General features: G+C 34.0%; 3 protein-coding genes across 4 annotated transcripts in view; 1 reads left to right on the top strand and 2 right to left on the bottom strand.

Annotated features, from left to right (window-relative positions):
- The window catches only part of LOC105329316 (TBC1 domain family member 30), a 29,469-nt gene extending 16,130 nt beyond the window's left edge, over positions 1-13,339 (top strand). For both annotated transcript variants that reach the window (XM_066081530.1, XM_034461574.2), the window contains 10 exons: positions 506-633; positions 2,114-2,239; positions 3,084-3,269; positions 8,782-8,950; positions 9,448-9,619; positions 9,831-9,936; positions 10,293-10,512; positions 10,726-10,917; positions 11,228-11,351; positions 11,526-13,339. In XM_066081530.1, the coding sequence (XP_065937602.1) occupies positions 506-633; positions 2,114-2,239; positions 3,084-3,269; positions 8,782-8,950; positions 9,448-9,619; positions 9,831-9,936; positions 10,293-10,512; positions 10,726-10,917; positions 11,228-11,351; positions 11,526-12,708 (2,606 nt within the window). In that variant the 3' untranslated portion in view covers positions 12,709-13,339. The remainder of the gene's footprint in view (positions 1-505; positions 634-2,113; positions 2,240-3,083; positions 3,270-8,781; positions 8,951-9,447; positions 9,620-9,830; positions 9,937-10,292; positions 10,513-10,725; positions 10,918-11,227; positions 11,352-11,525) is intronic.
- A 1,612-nt stretch (positions 13,340-14,951) lies between these two features.
- LOC105329313 (MICOS complex subunit Mic19) lies at positions 14,952-19,010 on the bottom strand. The gene is made up of 7 exons (XM_011430505.4): positions 18,853-19,010; positions 17,631-17,688; positions 16,542-16,555; positions 16,202-16,261; positions 15,891-15,961; positions 15,469-15,604; positions 14,952-15,099 (listed from the first exon to the last, which is right to left on the bottom strand). Exons 1-7 carry the CDS (start codon positions 18,913-18,915, stop codon positions 15,076-15,078), a joined length of 426 nt encoding a protein of 141 aa, XP_011428807.3. The 5' UTR covers positions 18,916-19,010; the 3' UTR covers positions 14,952-15,075.
- Positions 19,011-19,726: 716 nt separating this feature from the next.
- Positions 19,727-25,029, bottom strand: part of LOC105329314 (uncharacterized) — a 33,837-nt gene continuing 28,534 nt past the window's right edge. The window contains exons 7-9 of the mRNA XM_011430507.4: positions 22,676-22,834; positions 21,607-21,737; positions 19,727-21,056 (exon numbers count right to left, since the gene is read on the bottom strand). Coding sequence (XP_011428809.3) covers positions 21,005-21,056; positions 21,607-21,737; positions 22,676-22,834 — 342 coding nt within the window. The 3' untranslated portion in view covers positions 19,727-21,004. The remainder of the gene's footprint in view (positions 21,057-21,606; positions 21,738-22,675; positions 22,835-25,029) is intronic.

Raw genomic sequence — 25,029 nt, 5'->3', positions numbered from 1 at the left:
TTTTTTTAACTCAGACCTATGTGGAAATACATGCTAATTTAAGATTGCAAACTAATGATACAAAAGCAAGGCATTCATTTCTTGTTGTTTTCATTATCCATAAATATGTAGCACATGGCTTTTGGTGATGGGTGTGTAGTTCTGCATATTCTGTCTTTTGTGGCAAGATATTTCATTCTGTGTTAGAGGGATAAAGAAGATATTGGTACCTTTGAAACTGATATTTTCAGGTATTACCCTTAAATTGATGTTACAATATGTAGCCCAAAATTTTTCAATACTGACTCTGTTACATACTATACCACATATCCTTGACATTGACTTGATTTTAAGAATAATTTGATTTTGAGATGCTTTCAGAAAGTATTTAATAAATGAGAAAAGTCTGTCCAATTGGACTAGGTTGTTTCTTGTAATGAATGAATGGTGTCCAACCAGTTATAACAGTTAAAATATTACCGTTAGTTTCTGTAATATAAAGATTTTTTTTCTCATGTTCTTATAGGAATTGACACCAGAATTCGGTTCAGTTTGGAGCCATTACCTGGAGATAGTGCTTTCGACCAATGGAGAGATGCAATGAAAGCAGTGGCCAGACTGCCTCATGGGATACCCGACAGCTTCCGTAAAAAGGTTTGTACATCTACAATGTCATTGAGAATTATAAATAAATGTTTAAATTTGGAACAACTTTTTTGAATTTATAAATAGCAGATCAAAATAACTGATTAGCATTCAGAGTTAGGTGGTGTACATTTACACAAATGCAAGTTTACCTAAAAACATAAGTGCAGATTTTACCGATAAACAGAAAAAGGGGAAAACAAAGTGTCTGCCATGTGTAGATTTTATCTATCGAAATAGCCAAAGGGTTTTAAAAATTAGTTTATATTAAAAAGATTTGTAGTAAAACGACAAAAAAAAGTTATTGAATTGCATCATGGTAATACGTAAATAGTAATGCGTTTCTGAATTAAGAAATTATTGTCAGTGAATTGCTTCACCCTTGAGTAATGTTTCAGTGGGTAGCAGAAAAGTCTAATAGATAATTTATCATCCAACCTCTGCAATCCTACATATTTGCAGCGTGATGATGCAGAGTTTTTATTAAAAATGTTTTTGAAAGGTGGGAGGGTGGAATCATTACTATATCAAATAAAAGAATTTTTGGAATTGAAGACACTGTTGTAATGAACGTAGCATATGATAGTTCTTGAGATTTCAAATCTTAGTCATAATTCTAGGGATTAAAGGTGCACCTGTGCCAGTATATTGCAGAAATCAGTAAAGTTCAAATAATTACCGTAATTGACTAACATTGATTAGTATTTGTGGGTTAATAGTGGGTTTTGAGAGTTATTTTTGGGTGTTGAGTACAAGGATAAAAATCAATATGAATTTTTTGCATGATGTGATTTAGGAGTGCTTAATTATCAGCGGCATTATTGTGTCAATATTAGATAACCGACATAGAAGATGGCTTTCTCATGAAATATTCATTCCTTTTGTCGGAGATTGTTATTGAAGAATTCATTGAGTCTTTATCTTCTATCTACATTCAAAACTCTTACAATGGTACTAATGTGTTTATACAGCACTTACATTCAGCTACTTGCTTAAAAATTAATCAGGAGACAATTGTTAAAAGCAGCACTTTTATACATGTTTATCTTTCAGTTAACAATTTATTTATGTCTATATGGAATATGCATACCGGTATTTGAAGGTATTTTTCACAAAACATGTAAATGGTGTCACCATGTGTATCTGTAGAATTATAACATTAATTTTTTAATGCATTTGAAATATATAGGTTTTGTCAAAACTCAAACATATGATACCCAATTAGAAAGAAACCACAACAACACATTTCTTCACCTGGCACTGGGCTATGCATGTTTAAAGTCCAAATGCAAAATCATTGAGTTTTTCAATCTCAGTTGAAATTAAGTTAAATTGCAGGAACCTAGGCATTCAAGTCAGACACTGACATTGGAATGGTGTCTCTTGTGTTGACAATATGAATCTGAAACTGCAACATTTATTGTATATCTGGTGTCATTTTATCGGTAAGTAGATTTAATGGTGATCAGTATGTATGTATGCATTCTAGGTCTGGCTCAGTCTGGCCGATAACTATATTAGAGAACAATGCATTGATTGGACAAAGACGGTGCGATTTGCATTCAATGACCGGAGCAACCCAGACGATGACTCCCTTGGAATTCAGATCGTCAAGGTAAAATCTCGACAGCTGGCGATTCCTGTTATAATCTACAGCCACTGAAGGCTCAATTCTTGATTGTCTTTTATTTTATGAATTTGACAAGTTTGTTATCCACATTTTTATGACATTGATCCTGATATTCCTGCATTTCCATTGCTCATTTTGTATGCAAATTTGCTTGTGAAGGACAAAATTTAATCCCATTTGACCAGATGGCTTGAAGCATTCATTTGTTTCAATTTTCCCAAGAAGGCTTCTATAATGAAGAGAAAAATTGATTTTATTTATGTCATGTTTCAAAACTATTCAGACATGTGGTCTCCATCATAAACAGAAGAACATACCGTTTCTGTATCTTCCTTAAAATTCATTAAAAATAGGAACGGACATTGACAAGCAAAGGAGAGACTAAATTGATTGTTAACTGATTTAAACAGAAACAGAGAGAAATAATTTTAAGGTACCTCACTACACGAAGGCTTGTATTTTTTAAGACACTAACTCACAATATGGTGATTCAAATGTTTTGTAAAGTTGTTTGTAATATCATCACAGTTTACTGATTAATGTATTGGGTTTGGGAACTGCAGATCATGAGTTTGCATCTGCCTAGAGGCTTTTGTTCATATTTCCTGAATTAAATGTTTGAAATCAATTTTTCATCCAAAATTGCTGATTTTTTGCATGCTTCTTATGCTGACGTCTATCATAATCAAGTAATTTTCTGTTGATTCTGATCTCAATTTCTGATTGAGAAACTATTTCAAGTAGTGAGCCACCTTAAATAGAATTTTATAAATCTGTCTACTCCGTTTTCTGAATGATATATAATACAGGTATCTTTTTGTTTTGCCAGGATTTGCATAGAACAGGGTGTAGTGGATTTAGCGGACAGGAAAACGACGAGGATCGCGCTGTCTTGAAGAGGGTACTTCTGGGATATGCGCGCTGGAATAAGAGCATTGGTTACTGCCAGGGGTTTAACGTGATCGCGGCCCTGCTACTGGAGGTGATGGACAGAAAGGAAGATGATGCATTGAAGGTAATACAGTCAAATTCTTTATCTTGAACTAGACGGGACTGTTAAAAAACTTCGAGATATCTGAGAATTTGAGATATCTGAGAATTTGAGATATCCAGAGTAACAGACTTAAAAAAAAAAGGGGTTTGGACTTGTAAATCACTCTGACATCTATATTGTATTTGAGATACCAGTGTTTGCATTATCTAAGTTCAACTGTACAGCTAAATGAATACTACAACTTTTGAAATCAGTGGTTCCATGAAATATCATGATATATCAAAGTAAATGGCTTGTAAAACAGAAGGTGGTATAAAAGGTAACTCGGCATATAAAACAGTGGAGGATGAAAGTGAAATTGCAAATGAAACGTAGGGGGAAAATGTGGAGTCAATGATGATTAGATTAATAAGGCAAATTTTTTATAGATAATTGAAAAAGTCTATTTTGGTGTAATGATAAAGACTAAGAATTAAGTCTGTACTATAGAGGGAGCACTTTGGTAGGTATTTACTGCTATCTACAGAATTCTTGATTCCACATTACCAAAAAATATAGGTCTTTGTTGTTTGTGTTTTACCAGTCCAAGATGGGGATTCTGTGAGTCTATTGGGTATTGGTAATAGTGAAGCTTTTACATTATTAGATGGCAAAAAAAGACAGATTCTAAGCTTTAGAAAACAGAATTTATCTTCTGTTATTACGAGACAAAGAGTTCACTTATCCAGTCTTACATAATTTGCCAGAAAGTGAGAAACATTACCCAACCATAATGACATCATAGCAAGGCAGTGATACCTTTATCCATCATCAAAGAGGTTAATGGGGCTATGTATCATATCTAGGCCTGGCTAATTTGTGCATAAAACACAGGCATCTATCACTGTCTCTGTTTTAATGGTTAACCAGTCATGAAAAGCTTGTTTCGTAGGAAATTTAGGATAATACAGATCAGAGATGCAGATTAGCTGCCATTGCAAGTGTAAGAGTTAAAGATACATGTAAACCATTTGATGAGCACAGTAGACAATTGGACTATATGGCAAAACCCATTGTGCATAGTTATGAAATTTTGGAGAGTGTTTCCACAGATAGCAAACAATAAAAATTGAATATACAGACAGCATTAATGCGACAATTAAAAACCAAGGCTATGCTGTGTAAAGCACCCCTAAGCAATAGTTCAATTTTATGGACTATGATTTGCATTCAATATGCAGCAAGGTTCTTGAACCATCTTAGAAGATTGATTAAATGGGAGCCCCATGGCTTTATGAAGATTAGTCTGCATAGAATCTTTAAATTTTTGGATAGGTGTTGGTCATTTGTAGGTTGGTCTTTGATAGATTTTGTTATGATGAAGAATTGTTATATATGCCCATGCATCCTTAGATGGATGTATTATGGTATATGGCATTGGGCCTGTCTGTCTGTCTTTCTGTCTGTGCTTTTGTCCATCTCTCTGCCTACCAGCATATTAGAGGCAAGCCGCCTGTCACAAGCTATATACCATTTATGTCAGATGATCATTCTTGGCATCAGCAGGGTTGATTATGGCAGGAAAAAGACCCCTTAATAATTTCAAGATCAGAAGTTAAAGGTCAGGGTTACCATTGATTTAGATAATTATGTGCCTTTAGCATAACTCTAATCAGAATATTGTCTTTAGCAGAAATTACATACTGTGTGAAGTAAAAATGTTCACATTGAGTTAATTAACATTGATTTTATGGCATGTCTGTTTCAATGAATTCATATCCACCAATTAATCACAGGTGACATATCATATTAGACGAGATTACCATAACAGTAGCCAATTTCTTAACTACAAGCGAACAATGAATTTTACCATTCGGTTGCAAGTAGATTATTTTCAAAAACTTTGCCTCCATGGAATAATTGTTCATTTGTGAGTACATAAGATAAAGACAATGCAATGTTTGACAACCAATTTTTAGTGAGTTTAAAAAGACGTGAATTTTCATTTTGTTTCTAATATGCTTTAGCATTTGTTTTTGTGTATTAGTTGCTTTTGTGAGATGTAGCAATAAATATTGCTGAGGCCTAAATTGAGGCAACTTTTAATGAAGCAATTTTGTAGCAAAAAATAGGTAAAAAATGTAGATTAATAATTTTTTTCATCCTTTTCAAGGGTAGGCTACCATTCCATTAAAATATGCTTCAATTAATAAATGTTGTTCCAATAAACCTAGCTTTTTTGTGGATCGAAACTCATTTAATCAAATGGCAGTTTACAAGTTCTTTTGGATACCTCTGTAGCAAATCATTGATTTCACTCAACATTTCAGTGTAAAACCTGATAATTAGAAAGATTGAATGTAGATAAAATATAACTAAAGGAATTATTAGTTCTGGGCAAGCGGCTTTATCACCTCTCTGTCATCTGAGACCCGTTTCACGCAGGTCTCCATGGTTACCATAATATTTCATTAGTCAAAGAATCAAGGCATGGTCATGTTGCCAATGCGGTAAATTTTTAATTTATTAAGAGTTTTTAACAGCTAGTATACATTCTATCTGCCGGTCTGAATGGTATTATAACCAGTTTAATGTATCTGCACATCCATGGATTCATCTTTCCTATTCATTTGAATAGAGCATCTGCTGTATCCTTTACTTTTTTCACAATTTTTTTTGGAGTCAAAGACCTTTATGGTTTGAAAACAATTCTGTGAAAAAAAATCTCCACTAGTAGGAACTTCGATCTTTTAATTCATTGATTGCACTAATCTCTGTTCCACCTCATAAAAACTACATTTCTGAGAAGTTCTGCTTCAGTCTGATTTCTTTTAATGAATGAATTGCCTGATCAGCAAATTTAGTGTAAAGCCTTGTTAGTATGACATTTTTACATCTGTTCAGTTTCATCAAGCTTTTAGACAATCCAGTTCATCTTTTCTCCATTGACTAAAGGCTCTCTAGGAGGTTGACAGGAAATTGGATTTTTTCTGAAACCCTCAGAATGTGTGTGACGTTCGTATCCTCATCACTAGAAACATGTCAATATCAGAGACGGCATGTTCACTAAATTCTAATATAGCCGCAGGGGCTGATTTTAAAGCTAGAAATAGATATACTTGATTCTTTTATAAGATTTCAGTTCTGTTTCTGTTATAGATTTTGACTTTTGTAAAATAAATGGAGGAATCGTACTTTACATGTACTGTAGATTTTTTATTTTACGCAAGTACTTTATTCCGCAATTCAACCATTTTGCTTCAAACTGCGAGAATATGAAATCACAAATGCTAAATATTGTTATAGTTTCATTTAGTTTACATCTATTAACTAAAAACAAGATTTAGTAAGACGTGATCTTTATGATTTTATGTGGATATTAGTTCCTTGCATTTAATTAGGAATCTACAGTACTTGTTCTCTGAACTTATCAACAATGTTTTAAAATTAAGGATTTGTTAGTTTAGGATAAACTACTGTACAAGTGCTTATTTATGCGGGTGGTGAAGTACATGTTTTTTGGGAGTCAAACAATGCGCGCGAGGTGGGTATTAACGCAGATGTGTCATTTACCACACAAAAGTTTTGCTTTTTTTATCATACCCGCAAAGGTATTTTACTGCGTAACTAGTGTTTATTCTCCCACTCATAAATAACCACTTTTACAGTAATTCCTTTTCATTCTTTGACAATCTTGTAAGTTGGTTGGTTTAATATTTCAATAATCTGAGTAGTAGTCCTTAGTTTTCTGTTAATAACCCATTTCTAGCTGTAATTTATTGATATTCTGCATGTCAAAGAAATTGCAATACCATAGGAGGAACATCGTATACAAGAAAAAGCTTTTTGATTTTATTCATTACTTTTATTCATTACTTCTAAGCTGCATGGTAAATTCATAAAAAAAGATCTTGTAGAGATCTTAAGTTACATTATAAATTCCATCACAAAGTTAACTTAATAAGAGACTATAGAGAGATATATGGTCCAAATTCTTTGCTCATTAATGCCTCTTATTGCATTTTCTGCTCTCATCCTCATAAACACATCAGGCAGATTTGAAAGAAAAAAATTCTTTGCATGGTCTTCTATGTGAAGCATTCTCAAAATTTTAATGAAACATGCAGTTACAGTTGGAGCTCTGAACTTTTCGGGAAAGATAACTCTTTCCAGAGGGAGATAACTTTAAGAGAAAATTCATGAGGACCACTCTTAGCCATTTTTGTAAAAAAAAAAATGAAATTTATACCGGTAGATATCATATTAGAATTTTCCCTCTCAAGTAGAATTATCTCTCATTCAGATCACCTCGCTCAATCTGTTGCCTACTAGAAATTTAAGAGATATTTCTACACTGAGAAAGATAACTCTGCTCAAGGGAGATAACTCTCTTCTGACAAATAACTTGTCTCTAGGGAAGATTACTATGCTTGGTAAGAGATAAAATAGGGTGAAAAAGGCTCTGTTCTTGCGAAAGATAATTCTACCAGGGTTTTGGGGAGATACTCATGACAGGGAGATAACTCTACTTGGTTAGAGATACAACAGCTCTTAGGGAGATAAATTATCTGAGATGACTCTGCTAAACAATTTATCCTCCACCACCACTCCACCTTTAATGTCTTGTTAGCATCAATAATGACATCATTATGACACTAGTTGCGTGACCAATAGGTCTGCCAGGAAATCAATTTGTACTGAGGCTTGCATGTTATGGTTGCATTTGACTTCTGACTCTGAGGAATTCTCATGGTCAATGATGGAAGTAAAGTGTCAAGTCTATTATCTCTCTCTCTCTCTCTCTCTCTCTTGCTCTATCTCTCTCTCTCTCTTTTGCTCTCTCTCTCTCCATTATTTGCTTTGTTATGTATGCTGGAATTCATCCCCTGTCTACATTCCATGTATAATCACTAAAGGACTTTGAATTGCAATATTATCACTCTACTACTCAAATGATCTTTTAAATGTTAAGTTGATTATCGATATAATTTTGTGAAAAATCTTGAATCTACTCTTTAAGATGAAATTAATCAGCTGAAATGTTAAATTTATTTCCCTATAGACATGTAGTTTTTGGTTCATAATGAAATATTAAATAGTTCACTGATAATTAAAAGGAATTACAAACCATTTACTGTACTGTAAACCAAATTATACTCGTATAGGAGAATATTTTGTGAAGTTTGTGAGAACATTGTTTTGGTGAATACTAGTATTCCTAAAATGTCATACATGTAACTGTATTGATTTGGGGTTTTATCTTTTAAATGGAAACAGTAAAAGCTGTGGTTGCAAAAACAGGGGTACTAAGTTAATTCTAACCAGTTTGGACTGGTTTTTTGCAAAATAAGATATTATGATTAAAAACTAGTTTACAAGTTAAAAAAACCCCAGAATCCTATATGCAAATACAGAAGAGAAAGTAAGATTTTGTTTGTTGCCCATATGTATGCAACGATATAATTTTGTAACCATCAAGTCAAGCATGTATTGTAACAACACTGGCTTTAACAAGATGACCTACCTGACGTAGCTATCTCCTTTCACCTTCCAGGTGATGATATACCTGATTGACCATGTGTTACCTGACGGTTACTACGCCCACAATCTGCGGGCCCTGTCCGTGGACATGGCCGTGTTCCGCGACCTTCTGAGGGTGACATTTCCCAAGCTCTCCAAACACCTGGACCATCTACAGAGTGCAGCCCAGGACAACACCACAGGTGGGGCTAAAATTAGAAAAAAAAGAAACCCCCATAAAAAGACTGTGTACATATGTTTGATTTTAGTGTTTAAAAATAAGTTTTGGGCAATATCTAGATTTTTAGAAAAAATTACACAGTAATTGGGTGATGTATTTTGGTGCTCTATAATTATATAAGAAAAAGAACACACAAATATTAGATGGGTATATTGAACAGACACTGAATGAGTATATTTGCTATGAATTTCAATTAAAAGAAAAGTTTGGGGAAATTTGTAGAATTTTTAAAAATAGTAAGTTTGGCTATGCATTAGTTTGGACCATTTGATGACGTTAGTAATAACTGATAAAAATATTGTTAACAAAACTCTTAAAAGTTAAAGTTTTTAAAAAAGTATTAATTTTTTTAACAGTCATACATAGTGTCTTAAATATTCAAATGTTTCCAGGATTGGGTTGTGGTGCTCTGCATGTGTACATTGATTGGTAGTTGCTATGATCTTATTAACCTTACAGGAGCTAGCTACGAGCCGCCCCTGACCAACGTGTTCACGATGCAGTGGTTCCTGACCCTGTTTGCCACCTGTCTGCCCAAACACATCGTCCTGAGGGTGTGGGACTCCATCCTTCTAGAAGGGTCTGAGATCTTACTGAGGACAGCACTAGCAATCTGGGGAAAGCTCACAAAGTAAGTAATCCCAAATCTTACAGCAAACAGTGCTTATCATCTGGGAAAGGCTCACGAAGTAGCACTGCTGAGTCAATCTGTAACAGTTTTTTCTATATATTAAAATTGCATGCTGTCAAGAGTTATATACCATATGTATCATTAATACTGTATGATTAATGTACTATTTAGAGTTGGGGGCATAAATTACTGTATTTTCTGGGTGTTGTAGGAGGATCCTGACGGCCAGCAGTGCTGATGAGTTCTACTCTCTGATGGGGGTACTCACCCAGGAGACCATGGACGGAAGGATCTTCAATGCCGACCTCCTAGTCAAAGTAAGTACAATCGAGAGATGTTGGCTAAAGGGGTCAATAAATATTTAAACTTCATACCTTTAAAGTATTGTAAATTACTGTTTAAGTACAAGGTAATACATAAGTTCAAAGGTCAAATAGATTGTACGGTAACATTCAGTGCAACCAATTATTGTGACCACACTCATGACTGTACTTTCGCAAACACATCATATTTTTTAAAGATTTTCTTAACAAATATTATCTTGTATCTACCCTGTATATGTTTCAAAGTGGATTAAATTTATTGACTGCAAACTAAAGGTATTTTACAGAAAATTGTGGAAGGCAATTCATAATTCATGTATTAAAAAAACACTTTTCTTCACTTTGCTCAGTTTATCTATGCCTGTGCCCCCCTCCCGATGCAACAACTTCCAGAACTACGAGAGAAGTATACCTATAACATCAGGCCCTTTACCAGTGCTGGAAACTCCAACAGGAAGGCAGGCAGTATGTTGCCTAGCGATGAGGATGACCTTGATGAAGAGGACCTTGAGGCCATCAGCTGCTTTACTGGCATCATTCCAACAGCTAACGGGGCAAACAGAGGGAAAGGTGACAAAGTCTTCATCCTTATTAAAAATCATCTAAAAATTGTACAGACTACTCCACTCATTTTTTGCGTCCTTCTCTTATACTTTAAAAAAGTCCAAAAAATAACAAAGAATAATTCATTTTTGACATTAAGATAGACACAACAAAGAGATGTTTTTATATCTCTATGATAAAGTGAATAATAAGCTGTATGGAGTGACCTTGATATTACAGGCTCTGACCTTGACCCCAGCACTGCAGACATATCAATGGTGGGACCTGGTGCCTATGGTATGGGTGGGGACTCCAATCAGGCTGTGGGTTCCTCTGTGTACCTGGAAAGGATGTGTACCGACATAGGCTCCCTGAAAAAGCAGTACAGCAAGCTCAAACAGAGGCAGACACAGGCTCATGTTATCATAGCAGGTCAGTATAGCATAGCAGGTCTGTGTAGCAATCATAGCATAGCAGTTCAGTGTAGCAATCATAGCATAGCAGGTTGAATAGGTTTATTTTGTGTTGCGCTATATCTAGATGTACAATGAAAATAAACATGACAATACTCAGTTTGGTAAAAAAAAAAAAACTGTAATAGTTTCACTGTAGATCATTTAATAATTGAATCATTGATTGAATAATTTATTTCACAAATAGCCAACGGTTTTAGTTTAAGTTGATGGACCTTATATCTAGGTGTCTTGTTAACAGATGAGTCATTAATGTTTTCTCATTTTAGCTGCGTCGGCCAAACAGCAGGCCAAAGTAAAGGCTCTAACACCCCACATAGATCCACCGAAGGCCATCAATCATCTGTTCATCAGCAAGGCCATGCTTCCTAATGTCAGAGGTTCCAAACACAGGTATGATGTACGCCAGTCACAACTAAGTCAAGTCTTTCTACTATTTTATTTATTCCAGTTATATGTATTGGTTGTAAAGGTTCTTTACAAATATAATGACACGTCTTATTGCAAAGTATTTCAATCAACATCTTGCATGGATAGTTTTAAGTTTTCTGAACTGGTTTATTCTAGGGGTGGAAAAGCCATGATGGTACCTCATTTCCTCCAAAAAGGACAGAAAACATCCCTGAATAAACAAACTGTTCCAGAAACTGAAGCTACAACAGAGAGTGCAGAGTCTCCTGTGAAGATTGATAATTCTGTCTGTGATGAAGTGGATTGCAAACCAAGAGGTGATCAGTCGGACAAGTCACAGGAAGATGACAAAAGTGAAAATGTGGAGCGGAAAAATGGAGTGGAGGAAACCAATCAAAGTGAAAATGAAAGGCATGAAGCTGTGTCAGAAAATAATGACGGATGCAAGTTAATGAAAGAACAGAAGAGACATTGTGCCATTGAGGAAAAAGACAAATTTGAAGAGGGAAAGGTTGATGGATCTATGGAATGTAGAGGTGGAGAGGATACCAAGGTGGAGAGATTAGACAGACAGGAATCAGTGGAATCCAGTGACTGTAGTGTGGAGGATGTCTTTGAGAATGGCGGGATGAGGAGAGAGGAGGCAGTGGAGCCCGATTCTGATGAGGAGGACTTGATCAGGGAGATTGATGATATGATTCAGGTCTGTTCCAGTCAACTGGCTCGGAGTATGGAAGAAGAAGAGGAGGAGGAAGAATCAGAATATTCACAGGGGGAGGATCTCAATGAAAATTCTCCCAAACACCCGCAGCGAGATATGAAGATAGACCTTCCTCTTAGAAGCATTTCTCAGGACTCCACAGGGGAGGACGAAAAGTGTGTTCAGCAAGGACAAAATGTGGAAAAGCAGTCTAGAAAGATTAATTGTGGGGCCAGTCCAAGAATGATCACCATGTCCCAGAGCCTAAGCTTAGCTCAGTATGCTCAGTCCAAGCGGAAAATGTCTAGTTGTAGTGTGGAGTCCAATACTTCTAAACATTTAACTGACTCAGATTCAGGATCTGTGTTCAGCCCTGAGGAGTCGGAATCTCCTCGGTTCTTTCCGGGCGAGAAAACGAGTCCCACATCTGGAAAATCTGTGTCGTGGTCCAGTGACGTGCAATCTCCTAGTCATTCTAAGTCAACATCCTTCGCGATGAAGAAACCCTTCAATCCTTTTCCTGTAAGACATTTCAATGAGAACAGAGCCAAAACTGGAATCAAACTGGGGATGTACAAGACATCAACATTCAACCAGCTAGAAAAGCAATCCAAAAGACGTACCTTATGGAGCAAATAGCCATTTTATAGCGTATTTTGTTTGAGGATGTAGAATCAGTTTGTTTTATTTTTTTGTGAAGAGACTATATGTATTTAACATACAGTTGGGTAATTTTGTTCAGTTGGTATTTTTGAGACATCAATATGTCTTTTACGTGCAATTAATATTATTATGAGAATTTTCATTTATTTCTTTTGATGATGGTTTACATTTATCACTATTGCTCTTATCCAAAGATAGTTTGTCCATTTACTAAAGAAATCCTTGTTCGTTTTATGGTGTTTGGTTGTTTATTAGTTATTGTATTATTTGTTGATGTTCTTGTTTTATTTCCTTTGTTTCTTTTTTTTTTTTTTTATATATATAAATTTTGATAAGGAATGTATTGAGATGAAGTCTATCAAGTTGTTGTTAAAAAGCAACATTATTAAGGGTTCATGTATTCAGAAATTGCTCATCTCTGATACACAGGTGTTTGGTTTTTATTTTTCTCTATCTCTTTTGAAAATCTAAAATGATTGGATAAGGTCTTATATCCTGTGATCAGTGCATTGCCTGCATTACATATTTGTAGATTTCTAAATAGAGAGAGAGGGGGGTTATTTTGTTATTGTTTTGTTGCCTGTAATTTCATATGTATATACAAGTCATTTATATTTGATATAAAACTCAATCCTGTTTGCCAATATTTTTAACAGAAAAATTTTATACAAGAATAGAGATCATCATATAAAGTAAAGGCTGGTTGTTTCAACTGGTACAATTTAGGTCAATTTATCCACCAACCACATCACTACTACATGTATCACTGTCACTACCAGACTGCTGATCTCTCCAGTCAAGTCTCCACTATTTACAATGTTTAAATCATGAATCCACAATCTGTCAAATTTCCTCCCATAATCATTTTTCCCACATGCATTCAACAGTTTTCACTGTATTTAGCACTGAAAAAAAATTGTATCCTACTGCAAGGGAGACAACTTTCAATGGCAGAGAATCTATTTAAAGAAATTATGAAGATATCAGATGATATCTGATTTTTCAATGTTCATAAATCAGATTTTTTTTTCTTTCATTAGCTGTATTTATTTATGGAGTTTTGTTGAAAATTATTATACATACAAGTAATATATATTTGTTTTTAATTCTAGTATTAGTTTTTATGCAATCATTAAGAATCTCCCGTTTTATTACTGATCTTCATGACATTAAATTCTCAAATCTACATTTATATTCACTTTAACAGCTGAAAGCTCATTCCTACCAATGGTTGTGTATCAGTAATTGTTTAAGTTATAATTTATTTGACATTTGTAGAAAATGGTTGTATATTATAAGTTTTGAAATGAGAGGTGGTTGTGAATAATCTTATGATTCAGTTCCATATAATAAATGTACTAATATGTCAAAGTTGATTTACATATAAAAAATATATACTTGTATATTTACAAATGAGTGGGTGGTTGTGAAATACATTCCTTTGTTATAAAACTCTTGTTTTTTGTAGAAATATTTTGCATAATTTTGTTGTTATTTTATCCCTGGGTTTTAGGTCTGGAAAATGTTTGAGACACTTTTCATGTTACCATGGAGATCAGATAGAGAAATCCATTCCTTATTCTACATAATTTATTTACTGATTTGTTTGTTTTCTTCTGTTGCAAAAGCATAATGGTTGTTAAAATTAATTGAAATAAATATATGGTGCTCATGATACATCTTGGAGTTTTTAGTTGTTTTTTTTTTTAATTTTAATGTCTTGAGATTTTACCCATATAAAGAAATGATGTGAAACAAATTGATACAAAAAAGTATAACTGGCCTTATTATTACATGTAATTTCATTAGCATATAAATGATCACTTTTTAATAACTGTACATGGACACATTGATTTTGTTTATGAAACAATTTGCTCTAATTCGATATAAATTGGATAAGCATTTTTATATCATTTGGTTCGTAAAAAAAATTCAGTAAAATGGTCCTTATTTTGAAATTCTGATATTTGCAAAGAATTAATATCATTTTTGGGAGTTGATTTTATTTTAAGTTTTAGATTACTCAATCTCAATAAAAACTTTTGAGAATCTTCAATACAGTTGAATCTTACCATATGCCTTGATCTACTGGTATTAACCACCTCTACATTAGTTTTGTTTATACAATACACAATGTATTCAGAACAAAACATACATGTAGACTGAATTTACTCTATATTCCCTCGAACATTTTGTAAAGATAAAAGTATAACATCACCTAATGTGCAACAGATTTTATTTTTGCATTGCTGAATAATCACAAAAAATGTCCCACTATCATATAGTGATTCTGTAATGTCACTTTGCTGAATGTATCTAGGAAATAATCTACAAAATGTCTCCTCATCCTTTCCTCATCAATGCATTCTGAAATTGAAAAAAAAAGCAATATCTGCTTTAAAAATTATACCCATTAACTTTATGGATATTTATATCTTCCGGCTTCCACATAAGTCATTAATAAAAGGGTACATACTGGCTTATGTAAACAGCAGATATCTTATTAAATATAATATAGGGCATGACACAAATTCAAAAAATACTGTTCACAATGTGAGGTGTTTGCCATCAGTGAAGAGGAATAACTTTAAATTTGTTCTAAAAAAAAACTTGCCTCTAATCCTTTTTTTATTCATAAATTAAAATGCATTCAATTCATCAGTCTTTAAGTTCATAAATTACTTATTAGTGGAGATTAGGTTAATGCTTGTTGCATTAAAGAAGGACAACTCTTACAGCTCTGGCCCTCTCCACACACTCGAAGAATGCTCGGACGTCTGCCGAACACAGCAGCGTCTTCTTGTGGTTATCTGTGTAGCAGCGGAATACTTTGTCCTGGAGGTCTTGACAGACCGGAGATCCTGTGGTGTTCCTGTCAGCAATAGACACACACACAAACTGATACAGCCAAGTCACAGAGACACATGTTATAATAAAGATAGACACAATAAATTGATACTGTCATGCCAAAGATATGCATGCTTATACAAAAGTGATTTTTGAATTCAGCTAAATTAAATACAAATTGTCCATTTGTCAGAAGAATTCTATCAACTGAATAGATTGAATTGAACTGTACACTATACCAAAATATACCTTCCAATTTCAGAATAGCCACTTTAAATCTGTTGTAAAGTAATGCATTCTTGTGCACTTACATGAATTTCTTTTCAACCTCCTGAACAGCTTGTGCAAACTCATCCACTCTGGCATTTAGCAACTGTGCATTCTGAAAAAAAAATTATGAGTTCTATTGCATATTGGTTCAACAGAATGCATTTACCTTGAGATGATTGTTTTTGCAGTATTTAAGAATGCAAGTACAAAGAACATTGTTTCACTAACAAGATTCTTCCTCTTGTAAGGCACAGTATTGTATAGTTATAATCATTACATGTATGTATTTTAAAAGAATAGCCAGTTCCCTGCAATACATTTATGGATGAATCACGCAGCAAAATTTACCAACCTTCTCTTCAAGTTCTTTAAGTTTCTGGTTGTAAGAATCTGTAAATTCCTCTTCACTCTCCTGTTGTTTTGAAATTCAAAATAAATATGAATGGTTATATTATTTAAGTTTGATGACAGATGACAAACTATGACAAAATGTTAAAAACACAATTTTAGACATGAAATCTTTTTTTGAATGTTATTTTTTTTGTTTACATTTATAATTCATCATACAGATCTCTGCATATCAGAGTAAACTTTTAAAATATAAAATAATCAAACTGTTTAAATATGAAAAGGAAACACCACAACATCACAATGTGATTCAAGAGAGATCTGTGGTATTGACAGCTACTGACCATTTTTCTTCTTGCTGAAAATAAAATAATCAGAATTACAGTTAATTTATAGATGCACATTTTTTTTTATTGTAAACTCTCTTTTTCCATTTTACATTACATGAGTAGATAATTTCCTACTACATGCATGCAGCACCTATATGATTAATTAATAAATTAAAAGTCATTTGTACAAATTCAATTTTCTGGAATTTGCAGAGTAAATAAGTACAAATATAATTAAACAAGATGTAATTATAATCAGGGCGATTATAAAGTCTCCCAAACGAACAAGGCCATCATTGGGGGTAGAAACAACCCACATGGGTCAAACTTCAGAGAAAAAAAGATTTACAACTTGATTATTTTTATTTCCGAAGTTTCATGATGTTACACAGGGGTCCTTTACCATACATCCGATGAACCAACATGACCCAAGGAACAAGAATATATATGGTTTAGGGGTGGGGATCTTAACCGTTTTCAAGATGTTTGGGCACTTCCTGTTTGATAGGGGTCAGGACCACCCCTGGGGCCAATGACCTACATACCATTTGATGTTCCTTGACACAAGGAACAAAAAGAATATATATGGTTTAGGGGTGGGGATCTTAATCATTTTCAAGTTATTCCTTTTTATTAAGTAAATTCCTGGGGGTGGGGATGACCCCAGGGGTCAGATCTAATAAACCCTATATATTGCCTGTAACAGTCAATATATGATTCTGAAAACCCTATATTATTATCTTTGTCCGTTTTCAAGTTATAATCATTTACGATAGAGTCTAAGATTTTTCCAATCAGGTTCAATGTTAGACCCCATGACCTTTTGACCCCCCCCCCCCCCCCCCCCCCCCCCCGAAAAGTTTGGCCAACCCCAAATGAGAAAAATCAAACCAGCTTGCACAACTAGATATGCTGGCCTATCGTATCCTAGAGTTTTGTACAACTCTGTTCAACCATCTCTGAGAAACGCGACAGACAAGTTCAGAGCGAGAAAGAAGAAATAGAAGAAGAAGAAACCGTACAAAAACAATAGGTCTCCAAACTTCGTTTGGGAGACTTTTAAAATAATTCAAAACAAAATTTAAAAAACATTCCTATACTTACAAGGTCTTCCTGTTCTATTTCCATGGCTTCCAATTCTTTTGGCAAAATCCTCAGTAACCTTTTTGATAAATTATGTGTAAATTGAGTGAAGGTATCAATGCAAAGCTTAATCAATTTACCATGAGTCATCAGCACTAAGATGAGACTTATAACTCAAACTGCCTACTACTGATACAATCATATACTGAATATGACAAAATGTTCATCTTAATTGATCATTGTAAGAATTCATTGAATAATTTCTTAATATGAAAAGAAGTTGAAATTTTACTGAATATAAGATATTTATAAGGGTCCTGGACACCTCCTTACTTTTTCTTTTTATGACAGTATATCACAACCTGGTGATTTCAACTCATTGTGAAAATTAATGTTTGTATCATGAAACAATATCTCATAGGAACACTGAGATTTGGGCTTGCATGTGAAACTTTTCCTATAAGGTGTGGAGGACCCTATAGCATTTATTTTATGACCCACAGGTGCTAGAGAACAGAAACACTCCTCTAAAAGTGTTCTGCATATCAGCTACTTTATCTGCTGCATTGCAATAGGTATTCCAACAAGTATTGTAATGCCTCCTTTTCCGCTGATCAAATTGGATCAGTTCAAACGTCAATACACAGTATTTGTTTGCCCAAAAGGGCCCAGAATTTGGAAATAAAAAGTATTCAATTCAATTCAATCCAGTAGCTTAAGTTGCCAGAGAAATCACACAAGAAATACTGATGCAAAAAACAATTGAAGGAAAAATTTGGATTATTTTTTAACTATATTTTTTGCTGGGGGGAAAGTAGTTTGAAATTACCTGGGGGACTTCAGCAGTGGACATTAAACATTTGACCAGAGAGCTATCGTTCTACACTAACTTGAGGTTGCTAACCAAGAATTCGGTATTATAATATGTTATTGTTTACATTTTTTCTCGATCTGATGTAATCACTATTTGTTTGCAAAACGAAATATTTTTGTGATGGCCATTTTTTTGTTTGCCAAGGACATACCGATACTTTAGGATAATCTTCCTAAAAACCCCAAGTTTAACTTTAACCATACTAGCATAAAAAACCGGTTCTATGTCGTTTTTACAAATAAAGTAATATACAGGTTATACACTCAGCTTTTATAATTATTAGGCTAACGTTCACTGAGAAAATTCGAGACGTGTCTGCATCCACAACTATCGCGTTAAAATTGTAATTAAATGAATTAAAATGCAAACCATAATTTGGTTGTTTGGATCCTGCTCAAATTCGATCCGTCGTGTACTGCCAGAACCCCCCATTGTTGGGGAATTTTCTTCACTTCAGTAACTGAAACAAGGTCGGAGCCGGGGATAGATGAGGAAATTCAGAATAGTAGTGTAATTTTAAAAATGGTCACTTATCTAAATACGGAATTAATAATTCCGGCAAGAGCATAAAATATTTTTTAAAAACATCATGAAACCAAAGGGAGTATCTTCAACTACTAACACAGTAACAATAAACTGAATGATGGACTCATGTTAAAGGTTCAGAACTATCTCCACCTAAACCTAACCCCAACCCTTATAATGGTACATGTATAAGTCAAGTACCTGGACTCCACTCTTGATTTGTACATTATTGAAATATTTCAACAAAGGTACACAGCATTTGCTAATGCACACATGCACTGAACTTAACATGCTTTAAATGACTGATGTAAAGAAACAGACCCTGAATATTTTAAAACAAAACTAGGCCTGGCCAATGATATCTTTTTTCTTTTCTTTTTTTTTTTTGGCTTGAAAAAATTGACTTAATTTGGGCCAATTTAAGGCAGGGGAAATATATCGGTACCATTTGAAAATGCTACTAGCTAAATTTAACCTGACAATTCACATCGCAGTATAATTTTTAATGCATTCCTTATCATTCATAAATCCATAGGGAGTTGAAGTTGAGAAATAAAAAAGTTGAAGTTGAAGTTGAGAAATAAAAAAGTTGAAGTTGAGAAATAAAAATTGACAGGGGTGGGGGTGGGTTTACCCCTGGCACCAGGAAGAGATCCTGAATCCATGCTTGCATGGTGCTTCTTTTAATTTTTTATTTCAAAAATCAATCAAATGCTTGTAACTCAATAATCAGTTAAGATTTTTAATGCAGGCTTTAACACAGGCAAAACAATACATGTGATCTGAGAATAATTTTTGAGTGCCAAATATAAGCATGTAACAATAAGTACAATTCACAGGAATGCTTTATATTGATGAACATACACGAAATAAATCAAAAACACAGTGAATGTACAGCAAAATCTGATATGCAGCACCGATCAGATGTGAATTTGTGACCTACACGTAGGAGTGTAATGAATGCTATTTATTTAACATTAGCAAACATTTTAACCTAAGTTGAATCAGTTCAGTCGAGTTTATGTTTGTGAAAATTTGGTATAGCTATCCAGTTTATTCTATCATTAATGTACCAGGTAATATATGTACAAAAATATAGTATTCAATATATCAATACTATCAAAGTAATTTGGTTTCCAATTAGCATGTATAAAAATAGCTTTATAAAAATACTGTCATGTTTAATGTGTATAGCACATTAAATGGAATGTTTTCTCTCATTCATTCTCTTTCTCTCTCTCTCTCCAATTCAACAATGTACATAAGTAGCATATAAACTGTCAACAACAACTATCAACATCAACAACCTTTTTGGGTGTTCATACAATACATTGGTAGGCAGTCTCCACAAGCTTGCAAGCCTTGTGTCAAAGCACTGACCTGAAGACTTGCACAACCAAAACTTTGTAAAAACAAATGAAAACTCAGTCTGTTTAAAACCAGCAGACACCTCCTATCATATGGTTCTCTGGATCACCATAAAAGCCGAACATTTTTACCGGGTGGTAAATCTCAGGTGAAGGCAGGGCTTATTTTATAAAGGTGTTAAAGCTTAAAACTTGATGGATAGGCGGCATCGTTTAGAAATTTTTACAGGTTAAAAAAGTTGAAAAGTTTGTAAAATGTTCAGCCGTTCAGCCGTTAATTTACAAGGAGAAGTGACAACTTTTGATCAGACAAATCACTCCTAAAAAGTAGGAATGAATCAGAAAACAAACAGATGTCATGTTAAAATCAAGAATTATACAAAGACAATATTGTTTTCTGAATTACAAAAATAAAACCCAAATAAAAGCATAAATTTTTTTCTTGAATATAAAATGCAGTTTCAAACATTAAAATTAATGGAAGATACAGAATTTTTAAAATTGGAGAGATAAAATAAAATTTTAGGTAATCAATTGCACCAATAAAATGTATATACTTTACACAATATCATAAATACATGTACAATGTATAAAAACAATAATATCACACTGGAGTCGAATAATCTGCATCACAGGGTTGTTTCCCTCTTCAAGTGTCTTCCTTCATGAATGTCAAAATACCTACAAAACATTTTCAGAAGGGGGTCAGTTCAACACTGCAGGGTAAAATAAATATCATTTATACTCTATAGAATTCAAAACATTAACTTTCTGTCGAGATGGCATTTATCAATGCATTGTTTTATGATTTACATTAGCAGTTTTATAAAAACCTTTCCACTGCTTTGATCTTTAATAGTGATATATTGTACTTATATATCTTTTTTCATGATTGAGTCACAAAATTGGCAAAAATGGAGATCAATCTGTAATTACCAGGTACTAACATTTTTATATGCACAACTACGATAGTCTTGAAAACTTGGCTTTTGTCTCTGACAGCTGCCCACAATGTGTGCAGGACAGAGAGAGTGACAAAAAGATTGAAGGACAGAAGACAAACAAAATATGCCGCCGCCATTGCCTGGTGCGGCATAGAAACAAACATTTAGACAAATATTACAAGAACGACTTTTAGTATCAGATTCACAGACTCTAAACTTTAATCTTCTGTATAACAATGATGATAACGCTTATTGTGTATAAATTTTTTCTGAGTTTCATGGCTCACCTGTCCATCAGAGTATCGAGCCACTCTTTGTGGGCAAGGTTTTCCCTCCATGACCTGGGGATGGCCCCCAGTCCTAGCTTACAGCCCAGGAGAGCCCCCGCCACAGCCGCATTGGCATCCGAGTCTCCTCCCTGTCATAAAACACCAGGAATGAAACTTTTCTTGTAATAGTTTTGTTTTCATAGCAATTAATTTTTTATCTTTTCCATGATACTACCGGTAAATGGAGCTGCAGATTATCAAATTTTATAGAGCTTAACAATGTTATACAAAATAAAATAAAATTATAAATATATAGCGGTACTGATTATCATAGAAAATGCATTCATATTTCTTCTCCATTTTAATCAGGAGATAATTGGAAAAACTAAACTATTAAAGCTGCATGGTCCGATTTTTTTGTAATTACAGTATCAACATTTTTTTCATACAAACCATTTATCTTAGAAAGTTATGGACTTTCTCCTTTTTTACACCAGCAGAATCAGTTTCCTTTCAAAGTTAGAAATAGTCAAAGTAAATAAAAATAATTTCTCTTTGGGCAAACGAAAAAACAAACCAAAATGCATCACGGGAATGTTTAGAAAAGGAAACCGCTTGGTTTCGTCCCCCGAATGATTGGGGTTATTCAACTCGTATGCTATGCATCGATTATAAAGAAAGCAGACTTTTGAAATATTAGCGAACAAAACGTACACATGTTTATTTGTAATTTGTTTGATCATTTCGACCTTTATTTAAAGCGATGACAAATTCGTAATACAACCATACCGGTCTCGTCGTCAGGGGTGAATTTAACATGAGGCGAAATAATGCGATACCTTTTAATGTCGTTTGTTTTGTTAGCAAATTTTGTACGTATTTTTCTTCACTGAAATTTGGCATAATTGACGGGTAAAACTACTGCAATGTCTATTATTATACATATACTAAGCATAGCCATCGTTTAAAAGCGTGCATAAAATTTGATATGAAATCGGACCAAGCAGCTTTAATTTAAGAAAAACTTTTTTCATTTGGGAACATCAAAACAATTCTTTTAAAGCAACAGTATCTAATATAAATTTACCTCTAAAACAACATCTTGAATCGCCTCACGGAAGTCTTTCTGTCGTAATGCCCAGAAGCCTGCTCCCAGGGTTTTGTACGTGTAATTCGCTTTTCCTGGCTCATCTAACTTCAGTTCTTTTAGACTGGATGGATGCATAGCTCGCTTCAATTCTTTCACCTGTACACAACAAATGAACTTAAAATATGTATAAGGTCATCCATTATACAATACACACATAACCACCAATGGGACAACATTAGAACTGAATCAATGGGTTGTTACAAATATTCAAAGATGAAAATACAGATAACTAGAGCAGAGCTCGTGGCAAAGCCCCGAGTAGGTCTTCCGTTGTTGCTGCGAGTTGAAAATATATGTTATATGGTGTCAAACGATTATAATGACTATATTTTCTGTTCTGCTTTTGTTATAAAAACGTGTTGTGATTGAAAGCCTGTATATAAAACGTGTTTTGAAAAAAGAAAGGAAGAAAATATTTTAGGAAAACTATTTGTCGAGCAGAGTTTATGTAATCGTTTCAAACATTCTTTAAAAAATGAGATGTTTAATGGCTAGTTAAATTTTCAAAGGGTAGCAAGCATTGTTATAAACAGTATGTACTCGTGATTCATGTCAGGAATTGTATTTCTTTTTTAAACTAAACGTGCCTACAAAACACGTAAACTTTTCACAAAGATAACTTCTATATTAAAATATTTCTAAATTTTTGAAGACTATGTGCAAGTTTAGAATTGCGTGCTGACAAAATTTAAAGACCCTAAAAGGTACTACTACACCAAAAAGCGTGCGACCTACGTGCGAGAAACGTTTCGTGTAAACCTTTCAGAGTTTCGTGTAAACCGTTTAGCGTTTCGGGCAAAGCGTGCGAGAACCGTGTGAAACGTTCATCAGATTTCATTCGGAACTCCCTGACAAGTTAATTGTTTCAAAATGGCGCCCGTGTTTTACATTACTTTAACAAAATTGAACGAATTTTTAACAAACAAAAGAAAGGTATATGTATTAAAAGACGACTAGTTACAGAGTACATGTATATTTAACGTTTTCATGCGATGTTTCAGTACTGAAACAATATTAAAATTCGCTATACACAAAAAATATTAAATACAGTTAGTGAAACATGATTTCTATTGGAACAAACCTAAATCAACTTTAACTTGCACGATCATGTTTTGATAGGCATGTATTTTTATTATTTATTTACATCGATAACTCCTACTGATAACTCTTACTGAGACCATTCGGCTGTGTACAAGCAGCACACATAACCTCGGACATCGGGTGAGACCTGCACCTGGCTGAACCTGTCAATCAAACTCTGTGTATTTGTTTTCATTGGATGGTCAGGCGTCTCTCTTTTGTCAAAAGCCAATGGAAAATTAATGACTTCAAGGTAATCGGAATCAGTATTTGATGAAGCACACAATTTAAATGATAGAAAATTTATTAACTATTTGAAGAAAATTAAATGTAAACATAGAAAGGAAATAAAAAAATTAATTATTATGGGAATCTATACGCATGATACTCAATTCAAATAGATTATATTATGATTTTATTATTTTATGTAGTAAAATCACCCTTCCAACTGTTACTCAATTACATAACAATTGATGACCTGGGGCTATAAATGTTCTGAGCTGTGTGCGCTGAAGCGACACAAGATTCTCGGTCGCATGCGGCAATTAAATTAACACAGACTGGCCGAATAAACAAAGGGGTGGGAAAGTGAAACAAAATGTTACACATAAGAAGAAACCACCAAAAATGATTTTCGACAGATCTTGCTATCTTTTCTCCAATTCAAAAAAAAAAATCCAGCGCGAGCACCTGTCAGCGGGGCGGGTGGAGCTGGGGGGGGGGGGGGGGGGGGGGCAGCAATGAGTTCGTTTCCACAATGAAACTACAGAAGTGATTAATATGTGACCGATAGAACCTAATCTAAAGTTGTTTAAACTCATGTGAATATTTTTTAAAATAATCATCGAATGCCTCAATTCAGGGCATTCCTTTATCGTGCTAGCACCTACCGCAAACATGGAACTTTGATAATAATTTGATTTCATTTTTAAACTACATGTATCTTGTACGCTATCGTATAAATCAATGCTTAATCAACTGTACAAGTAAAATAAATTTATCTTTTCATCTAAAACCAATATAATAGTTGAAAACATAATAAAATATAGTTGTGTCCGTGCAAAATATGAAACATAAACGCGTCATAAGGAACATGTACAAAAACACGAACCGACCGCGGATCACTTATCCACTCGTACCGGATCTCCTCAGCCATGTGCGAGGGATGATCATCATTTAAAGGTTTAATATTTGAGGGGGGTTGTTGATTT

The sequence above is a fragment of the Magallana gigas genome, chromosome 4, assembly GCF_963853765.1.
Source record: "Magallana gigas chromosome 4, xbMagGiga1.1, whole genome shotgun sequence".
NCBI lineage: Eukaryota > Metazoa > Mollusca > Bivalvia > Ostreida > Ostreidae > Magallana > Magallana gigas.
This window is presented reverse-complemented; position numbering and strand designations above follow the sequence as displayed.

Bases quoted from the DNA above. Each gene is read 5' to 3' on its own strand.
- LOC105329313 (XM_011430505.4), bottom strand. From the start codon at position 18,915: ATGGGGGGTTCTGGCAGTACACGACGGATCGAATTTGAGCAGGATCCA. The intron at 15,962-16,201 runs GTTGGTAAATTT...TTTTTTTTTCAG, and splicing joins TTAAAGAACTTGAAGAGAAG to AATGCACAGTTGCTAAATGC. The intron at 15,605-15,890 runs GTAAGTGCACAA...TATTGCTGACAG, and splicing joins GAGGTTGAAAAGAAATTCAT to GAACACCACAGGATCTCCGG.